The 10,635-nt window shown below is 38.1% G+C and overlaps 1 protein-coding gene across 4 annotated transcripts in view; it reads right to left on the reverse strand.

Annotated features, from left to right (window-relative positions):
• The window catches only part of rptor (regulatory associated protein of MTOR, complex 1), a 214,629-nt gene that overhangs the window by 62,464 nt on the left and 141,530 nt on the right, over positions 1–10,635 (reverse strand). For all 4 annotated transcript variants that reach the window (XM_015375832.1, XM_015375830.1, XM_015375831.1 and 1 more), the window contains exons 18-21: positions 7,776–7,916; positions 6,885–7,005; positions 6,084–6,224; positions 3,573–3,728 (exon numbers count right to left, since the gene is read on the reverse strand). In XM_015375832.1, coding sequence (XP_015231318.1) covers positions 3,573–3,728; positions 6,084–6,224; positions 6,885–7,005; positions 7,776–7,916 — 559 coding nt within the window. The remainder of the gene's footprint in view (positions 1–3,572; positions 3,729–6,083; positions 6,225–6,884; positions 7,006–7,775; positions 7,917–10,635) is intronic.

Below are 10,635 nucleotides of genomic sequence, written 5' to 3' on the forward strand. Positions count from 1 at the left end.
TCTGCGGGAGTTTACGGGGGTTTACGGGGACGAAAATCTCACTTTTCATGCAGTGACATCATTTTCACACATGGATTGGCCACCACAGTCCAGACCTCAACCCCATTGAGAATCTTTGGGATATGCTAGAGAGGGCTTTGCGCAGCGGTCAGACTCTACCATCATCAATGCAAGATCTTGGTGAAAAATTAATGCCACACTGGATGGAAATAAATCTTTTGACATTGCAGAAGCTTATCGAAACAATGCCACAGCGAATGCGTGCCGTAATCAAAACTAAAGGCGGTCCAACAAAGTATTAGAGTGAGTGACCTTTTTTTTAGGTGGCGACTTTTTTTTGGGCCAGGCAGTGTTTATATTACAATAAAAACACAAACTATACTGCAAGTTGAGCTATTCTCTCTTAAGTAAATATAGATTTTAATCAGCACAACTGTAACATGTGTCAGCATGTTAAGCAGAGACCATTTATGTGTTTTATGCTTTATCAAAATAGGGTTAGATGGAATGAAAAATGCTGCTGCCCCCCCAATAGATATTGTTTAATATCTATAGGGTTGATTCCAGGGTTGGTATCTCTGGTCTGTGGCCAGAAATGATGAAAGACTGGACAAACCTAGGATGGATTTACAGACAGATAAACCACAGCTAGATGGAAGAATGGATGGATAATATGCAAACAGACGGATGACCTGCCAATTGGTGAAACAATGGATGATAGAACATTTAGGAGACAGAGATGTAAACCTTTTTATACTCCTCTTTTCCAAACCTATCAAGATCTGTAAAACCCTGAGATGAAAAACAGAAGTTATCCTGTCATATAGGAGCTCTGAATTTACAATATTCTTGCACTGCGTCCTACGTTAAGGTTAATGGACAAAACTGAGCCTTTGCCTAATTTTGAGCACGATGGTGCCTAATAAAAACAGCAGTGTGGTCTCCACAGTGTGGTAGGATTAGTACAAATGATAGTAGTGGGAAGTTAATAAATCACTTTACGCCAACTGTGCCCTCCCACACAGTTTTGCTGCCCTGCTGCTTTCCTGCAGCCCGATGTTAAGCCGAGGCTGCAAACATCATTTATGACTTCGATTTCCTCCAAGCGGCTGCATCATAACACACTTTTTTTTTTTTTTTTGCTCACAGAAAGATTTGATAAAGCCAAAATGGGGATCAAAAAGAGGAAATGAATTAGCTCAGTTTTCAGGAGAGAGGAAGAACGAAGCCCTGCGGGTTTTAGGAGAACAACTTCAAAACAAACAAGAAAGAAACAAAAGAACAAACAAATCAGACTTACAAGTGATGCTTCTGATAAACTCATATGTGATTTCAGGTCACAACACAAGAGCTGAGTCTGTATTCAGGCAGCTAGATGCAAGGTGGGGGTTCAAACTGTCTCATAGGAAGGCAGGAAGTGTTTACATCTGCAGCTGGCACAGAGCTTAGTGGGCGAACGGCCAGTACGTCTTCCATCATGCTTTATCTGGGACCTCATGGCAGCAGAAAAGGGTTTAAATGAGCAACAAATATTTGATTTGGGGAATTTAATTATAAGGAGAGGAAATGGTGTGGCACCATAATCACAGTCTTTTTTCATCAAAAATGTACTTTCAAACTTTTCATGTTTTTGTCAAATGTTTCCCAGAGGATAAACTAACAGTTTCCACAGAAGTAGATGACAGACTGAGGTTAGATTTTCAAGCTTCGGTTAGTAGATTCATTACCTTCCTGAAGGAAATAAAAAAGAAACTGAACATTTTTTGGAGAGTTTTGCAATGACTTTAAATAGATTTACAGAGCAGATTTTGCTAAAAGCTGTAAAAACAGAACAGAGTAAATCAGATTATCTGATATATGAAGCCATCCAAACAAACAAACAAAAAAAAAAGATTAGTTTAGATCGGAACTGGAAGGAAACGTGCTTGTAAGTGAAATTGAGATTAATGCAGCAGTTTTAACTTTTAAAGTTAAAATTACAAATCGGTTTATGGCAGCAATGTTGAACATAGTGACAAAAGCGAATTAGGAAGAAAACTGAATAAAGAAAGTTTTATATCCCTGTTATTTCAGTAATTGGAGCTTCCTTTTAAAATGTCTGTATTGCCTCAGCAGATGGTAAAACCCACCAAACAACAGACAGAAGTAGAGAATGGAAATGGATCCAAAAGCACCTTAAAGGTATAGTGGAGAATTTTCACGAATTTTTGAAAAGTCCCGCCCTCTCCACTTAAAAAAAATATACACATGCACAACCCTGTACCCCCTCCTGTGAGGAAATAGCTATTAAACATGTGCAAGAGCATGCATGAGCCCATTTCTCCTTGTGCACACTGTTTAAAAGTTGCTGTTTGCATCGCTCATGCAAGCTTACTTTCCAAAAGAAGAGTTGAGATTTTTCCACTATATCAGACTCACCACCGGTAAGTGAAAATGGGGACGAGCACATAGGACGGGCTTACATAAATATATAACCAGACTGATTGACAATTAGGAAGACCACTTGTTTTGATGATCCACCTGGAAAAAGAACATCCTCAACTATACCTTTAATGTCCTGCATGTTCCTCTCTGATGCTCTTTGCACTTTTTTTTACTCTTACCGACATTTGGAGGCAGTGATTCTCTTGTGGGAGGCCCAAAGGTCTCCATCCTTCCAAAGTGCATTCATCCTTTATTGTTTTTAATTTTCTGTCTGCAGATTAGCTATCGTCCAGGTTAATACCAGTGAGAGCTGCTGCCCAAACTGCAGCATAACAGATGCAGCAGCAGGGCAGATGTAGCATAATGTTTCTAATGAAGGCATTAGATCATGTTTGAATCACTGCAGATTCATTACTAATGAAGCATAAGGTTTGGAGTCCCAGTTATTAAAAAAAAAACCATTAATTCTTTTAAGGTCAAAGGCAATGTTGAATCTATACATATAAGTAATTCCGAAAGCCACAAAACGTGCTTTACAAGCAAAGATTATGTTTTGCACATGACGTTTAATATTTCTTCTACTGTGGCAGATCTTCTATGAATGATACCCTGGGTCAGACCCTGTTTCCTCTTTTAAAAGGAAAGTTTTCAAATTTCCTGGGTAGCACGAAACCAGACGTAGACTTCAGACACCTGTAGCTAAAAGAAAACACTAGGAATAACATTCGCTTCACACCATATGAGCTGAGTTTGAGTCACAGAAAACAGCTGTGACTTCTAAAAAATAAGCAAAAAAAGGAAAAGTAAAGGAATGAAGGTAAAATGGGATAAAATGTGAGAAATGATCTAAAGGAAGGAAACTTTCAAGACTTTATCACAGGAGAGAGTAAAGGTGTGTAAAAAAGGACATAAAACTGGAAGCAGAAAATATGAAAGCTTCTTTAAGGGACGCTCATCTTTGAAGCTCTGGTTTTATCTGTATTATCTCTTCAGAAAGCCTTCCTTCTAACCTTGTTTCTTTGTAAGCTGCAATCTACCTGAACTACACAGAGCCTCTTTAGAGCCCCTGTTATGTAACCTCTTACACAATGTTAAGCATGAATTTGAACTGTAGCTCTGGAGCCTTAAAACTGTAAGGTGGTTGTTACCTATGAGGGAGTTTAGGGAGGAATACGAAGAAACCCGTCGCATCTTGTCAATGGTTTCAAAGGAGAGGATGTACTCATCGTTGTCAGGACTTCCCAGTGTGCTGCTGGCGCTGCTACTGGTACTCAGGTTACCAGGAGAGAGGGCTGCTGGGCCACCTGAAGAGGAAAGACGAGAGGATTTCAAACAGAGTTAACATAAATGGAAAACCTTGGTATTTATTACTTCAATTATTGAAGGATAAATGATCAAATAAAAATAAACTGCCATATAACCTTCAGATGTGTAAGCAAATGCGGTTGTACCTTGAGGCTAGGCTCTCATAACTTAATCTAAACATTCAGGTCCAGTCATCAGCTGCTGTAACTCACAGTTCCCCCAAACATTACTCTGACTCATACAGGCTCAAATGCCATGTATCCTCCTAACAAACCACAGGCTGAAATGTGAGAATGGAGATTGGTTGAGAATAAAGAGCCGCTCTGCTCTAAGCTCATTGATGATAAACACTCCTGCATATTGGAGCAAGCACAGAGAATGTGAACTAGAAATGGTGTCAGCAGTAGGTTAGGCACTTCACAGAGCGCTGGTGATTTAGCGCTGCGCAGAGCTCATGGCATTACTCAGTCTGGCAGCGCTGGATTGGAGGGGAGCGTGCTTGGCTTTGGACGCCTGAATCACAGGGAGGTGACAGAAACACAGAGGGCTGGGAGTGACAGCAGGCAGCTGGGTGCTTGAAAAGCTGTGGGAGGAAATGTTAGACTGACATTTCTACAGCTGGCTGGGATAGAGATTATTTGTCTTTATTCAGAACTTATTTTAAGAAACAAAATAATTCAACCTTTTCAGTCTGCCAAAATACAACTTAAGTAGGCTTTTAGATATCTACATATAACGCAATTATTGATAGGAAAAGGTTAGAAAAAAATAGACAATTAATATTAATATTTAGATCTAGACGTAACTGTTGATGTATTACATTAGGGTAAAGAACAGAGGGATCAGGGTCAGCAAAGCAGTGTTGCAGACCAGATGAAAAAAGTGCGATAAGGAAATGTTTTTTCCTGCTTATTGTGAAAGGTCACCTTACTTTGAGAAATTAACTGTTTATTTTGGGCATCACTATTTCTAAAAGAGACCCATGAATTAATTCAAGAACCACAACATGGGTTGATGATGAATATTACTGATAAATACCTTTCCTTTTTTTCTTTATTTACTATCAGTTTCTATCTTTTTGAATGAAAAAAAGAAAAGCAAATAAACTGTAGACCTGAAGTTGTAAAAACTCCATATAGGGTTCATGTAAAAAGCAAATGGGCTATAAACTATATTCATAATTTCCTGTCTATAAGTTCAATCAAAGATCTATGTTAACTCGTTGTGCAGCAATGAATTATGGAAGACATGATAGCTGCATGCAGTGGGATAAACAATAACATATTGTGGGTCGAAAGTGGCCTGGAGGCCTTCAGCAGGAGATGTTGGCTCTTTTAACGCTTGTTCAGAAGCAGAGAGAAGCAAACACAGAACTTCAGCTAAATATTTCAGTTGGTTTCAAACTTGTTGCATTTTGAATGAATACTCTATCCAGTGTCATTGCTCACCTTCAAAAATCAAAACTGATACAAAATACTACATGACTAAAAGATATATTTCTTAAACTGAAAAAAATAGTTAGTTTTCTAATATAATCCAACAATTGATTAAATTTAAACGTTTGAGAACAAAATGTTTAATTTTGGATGAATACATCTGCAGCAAAGAAAAAACAACAACAAAACAAACAAAAAAATAACTTAACAACTTAGAGAAATGTTTTTTGCCCTTCAGCACCATGGACAGCTCACAGTGCTTTATAACAATCAGAATCAGCACATGAAGCTGGAGCTGTTTTCTTATTGCTTTATTTATCAAATCAAAGTCTATAGAGGGTTGTTAATAACAGTCATGAAGGAGAATATAAAATATTTCCCCCAAACCCAGGAACCATGTAAAATATAAATATATCTATGATAGAGGTAAATGAAACCAGCTGAACTTAATCAAGAAATCACATATAGAATACAATAATGAAACGAATGGAAAAGCATCATGGAAAACTAAGAATCAAACCAATTTAAATGCAGTCCTCAAACTCTGAACATTAGCAATTATAGATAATTTGGAGGGTGGAGAGGTTATGGGAAGGAAGGTACCAGAGCAATTAATATGTTAAAATCTGAATTTAAACGACAACAATCCATTTTCAGGGGTAATTTAACTACAGGTGTCAATTTCTCTGCACCTTTTGGATACAGGGAACTGACTGGGACAGATTGAAGCTTTGGACTGCAGATATAGCTCTATTAGGGTCCCTCTAAGTCATTCCTGCATAAAGGTGGCTGATAAATTAAAGAGGGGACTCCAAAACATTAGAAATTAATCTTATCAAATACGCTTTAGCCAATTTGTTCCTCCTCAATGAAGCTGTCTTTAATCAGTGTCTGAGCATCCATCTGTCTCCGTCATACCTTCTTCGTTGAGATTCAGGTTCTGGAGGCTTTTGTTCAGGTTGCGAGCGGTGGTTACTGCTCGGATGTTGGTGTAGGAATTAACGGACCGAAGACGAGGGATGGCCGGGCTGTCCCTTACTGGAGTCATGTTGCCAGGTTCTGATCGTTGGAAAAAAAAAAAAAAAATAGTCAACAGATATACTGATCTAACCTTAAAGACAAAACCCTCAGCTTGATTTGGAGACAATCGTGAAAATTTTGAAAAATTCTTTTACTCAGGAAAAAAAAGAAGAATTATTTCTTTAATTTCAGCACCCAGAAATGTGACAGTGCCACAGAAGTGCAACCTTTTGATTTACTCCCCTTTTTTGTTAGGTTAAAGATGTAGAAGTGAATTAAGAGCCAAAAAAGCTACTTAATGTGCAGTTTTCCACATAAACTTACCCCTGAAACACATTACACACCTGCCTGTGCAGAGAAGCTTAACTCCAGCCTTAGATCCTTTGAACTCCTCCTTAAATTTAATCTAAAACCTGTGACGGATAAATGGGGGACAGATTTGCAAAGCGTTCTCAGCCTCGAGCTCTGAACGTCACCAAAATTATTAGTCTTGGTGGAACTGGAATTATCCTCACAGCATTCCAAATATACAAATAATTAACCATTGTTGCATAAAAAAAAAAAAAAAAAAAAAAAAGTTTTAGATTTTCCTTTGCATGAACTGGATCCTAAATGCTCCATGCGACAAAAAGCAGTCAGAACACGGGTTTTATTTGGCATGTTTTCAAAAAGGATCTGCACTTTTAAAACGCTACATACCTGAGGTGTTAGCTGGTGACGGTACAGCATAATTCTTCTCTTCTTCTATGAACTGCAGGGCAACTGTGCAGAAGTTGCTCTCATACTGGACCACCAAGTGACTCAGAGCTACTACCAGCTCCTGGAAAAGAGCAAGAAAACATCCATACCATCTGCCCTGCATGTACAGTTAGATAATAAAACAGACTAAAACACTATGAGGGAAGTCAATTAGAATTCATGTGTTCCAAATAAAAAAAACTACAAACATGACAGTTAAATTATTTTGACAGTTCAGATTAAAACTATTCAAAGTGTTATCCTTAGGGAGAGGCCAGATTTAATTTGGGTATTCATTCTACAGGCATTGCTTGACATTTGGGCCCTTTATAGCCTGGAAAATACAATATTCGCCAAAATCATTCATCTGTGTGAAATGGCTTATTACTCTGAGCTTGATTTTTAGGCTTCTGTACCTCATATTGGGGCGCACTGGAAAAAACCAAAGGCCTGAACCTCCATATGCTGTTTATCAATATTCATTTGGTCTGACACTTGTACAGATTTTAGGGTGGTTTTAAAAAAAGGGGAACCAAGATATGAAATATAAAACAGCGAAACAGAGGGATAGTAGCACCCTAAGATGAGTCACCATCACGGTGTTCTTCAAACAAGCAAATGAGGAGGAGCATTACAGCAACAGTAATAAAGACATCATTATTTATTCCCAGATGTGATAGAATAGAGGGCATCAACACTGTTGGAAGGTTTAAAGAGCTTATGCGGCTTTAACTGTGTTTGCTGCAGCAGGATATTTAAAAGAAAAACAAAAAAAGCCTGGATTTCTGCCATAAATGCTTGCTGGTATGAAACCTGTATTTTGTTTGTGAAGTACGATTGTGTGAAAGAGACCTTGCGGACCACAGGGCTGCCATCGTTGATCAGCTGAGCCAGCATCATGGCCACATTGTGGTCGATGGTGGTGGAGTGATCCGTCCTCTCTGCAGAGTTCCCTACAAACGTTCCCAGAGCAAACACAGCCGCGCATCTTACCTGCAATCAAATAAACATGTGAAACCATAATCAGAATTCTCCAAATTCTCAACTGGAGCCACAAAAATAATAAAAACATGAGAGAATGCCAAGTGAGAGGTTTGATTAAAACTTTTTAGGAGTAATTAAACACTAGTTTGTCTTCCAGCATCAATAGAAAATGCAAAGATCATGAGAGATGCGAGCCTAATATTAACTGATCATCGGCACTGTATCTCATTTCTCCCTCTTTCCACTTCAATGGATGTTTAATCTAAACCCGGCATCGCCCAGAGAGAATTCTCCATTAGGGACCCGTGTCATAAACCAAACCAAATTACAGCCCAAGAATGAATATTATTCTGAATGGTGGCAACGACAAACATTTTGTTTTTAGAGTCATGGGGAGGCTCTGCCACCTCTTTTTAATTCAAGTGAGAAATTTAACACAGATGTTACTTTAACATTGTTAGTTTTACCGCAGATAAAATGTTTATCATGAATATTTTAAAAGAACAAACACATTTGGAGGAAACAGAATAGCTTGTCTAAATCAATGAATTAACTAAAAAAGTAAAAATGGTTTTAGTCTGAAAACACAAGGCAAAACTTTTAAGATGGAGTACTAAAACAAGCCTATTCTCTAAACATTACCTTGTTAACCTTTGAAAGATAGCCACACAAATTTAGCTGGAGATTATGACAATACTAAGAAGGAAAAAAAGCAAAACTATAGGCTTAAGGTTTGCTTAAACCTCATGTCTTTTTTTGTTCATCTTTTTCTCAATTTCCTGAAACATTTTTCTCTACCTGGTCCATTTCATGAGGTTGTTTGAGCTACTATCAAGGTAATTGACATATATTGTGTCCTCATGCTCTGAGCTGCTCCAAAATGTGAATAAAGCAAAACCAAACAATACAGCATTCTAATCAAATTATTTTAAAGCAGATATGGTTTAAAATCACAGCTTGCCAACAGAAACTATGAAAAAGTTGAATGAATCGTAAATGAACTGCAGCCAGAAGCAGCTGCAGCCAGCCTGCTTGGTTCAAACTAAAAACCAATGAATGGTGCCAGTTGTGATACCTTGAATATAAACACTAAAAAAACATTCCTCCTTTACTGTTTAAACATTCTTAAAAATTCTTTGATAAACTTATGTCTCTCTCCATCTCCAGAAATACAAGAGTCAATTAAAATCAAAATTTTCTCCCAGTCTTTTAAAATCAAGAATGAAATTTGAACTAAGGTAGATGAACCAGTACTTAATAAATGTTACGTATCCCCCATTATACATTCCTACCTTTATTTTAGTGCCCACCTAAAAGGTCCTACATCACTACTACTACCGTTTAGTTTTTCCCAATCAGAAATATTTCTAAGCAACTAAAACTGGGGAGTGGCGGCCTAATGGTTAGGGCATAGAGCTTGGAATCCTGAGGTCCTGAGTTAAAGCCCCACTTCCACAGACTGCCTCTCCAGCTCTCTGAGCAAAGACCCTTAACCCCACACTGCTCCCCGCACAATGGCAGCCCACTGCTCCCCAAGGGGATGGGTTAAATGCAGAGAGTTATTTTCGTTGCTCTGTACTTGTGACAGAGTAATGACAATAAAAGTTGAGAACATAAATAAATAAATGAATAAAACCTTCTTTCTGGTAAATGCAGGAGTCTTCTTTCAGTCAGCTGACAGGCAGCTTGCTGCAACTAAAGGGGATTGTGTGATTCTGCTTAGGAAAGGTTCAGTAGCCGAAAGATGGCCACTTTGGCATTTTCCTATGTCATCTTATTTAAAGAGCCTAAATCTGAAAAAACCATATAAGGAAATCTGAAGCATTTTTAAATCTGAACTGTTTTAAAACCTTGATTTGCCTTTTAACCTGAAACCAATCTCTAACGACTAATTACCTGGAGTATCGGCAATATTCAACTTTATGTTGAAGTTACTGCAACAACTCCCAAGCAACCCATTTAATATCTCTCTGTTCTTCAAGGTGCATTACCCAAACGTTGGAAGAAAGTACAACCTTTTAAACTTCTCCTAAATCTCTGCTTAAGAGAGGGAAAAAAATGCTGTTCAATCTAAACTTTGAGAAAGTCTTTCCAACAGACATCAATTTACTGTAGTAGCATGCTCTGAGCGAGACATCCGTGGTCCCCTCCTGGCTCCTTAAATATGATCTATTCAATTAAATCATCAGTGCACCTTAATTACCAAAGGCGGCAAATAGAGTGGTCAGAAAATAGACAATATCCAGGTGGTCGCTGTTAAAAGGAGTTTTTTTTCTTCTTTTTTTAATGTTTTTTTTAAACCAAGACAAGCAGAAGAACATCAATGGGAGATGCTACTACTGTCAGCTATAAGAATGGGATGGAGGAAGGTTTCTGACATCTTGTTGAAAGAAACCGTGAAGTATTAATAATAATTTAATTTTATTGATTTCACATTTGTGAAATTTAACTCTGCAATCCCCTTGGGAAGCATTGGGCTGCCATCGTAGGGCAACCGGGGAGCAATCGGGGGTTAAGAGACCCAGAGTGGCAGTCTGCAGGAGTTGGGCTCGGACCCAGAACCTCAGGATTCCAAGCTCTATGCCCCAATCACTAAACTGCCACTCCCCTCTGTTATGCCTTTTCTGAAGACAAAAGAGCATCCAAACTAACTCAGACATACTTTAATAATCCTAGAGGGAAATTACTTTTGTTATAGATATACAAACATTTACATATATAGATATAA

The sequence above is a fragment of the Cyprinodon variegatus genome, unplaced genomic scaffold (genome assembly GCF_000732505.1).
Source record: "Cyprinodon variegatus isolate N-32 unplaced genomic scaffold, C_variegatus-1.0 Scaffold126, whole genome shotgun sequence".
Classification (NCBI taxonomy): domain Eukaryota; kingdom Metazoa; phylum Chordata; class Actinopteri; order Cyprinodontiformes; family Cyprinodontidae; genus Cyprinodon; species Cyprinodon variegatus.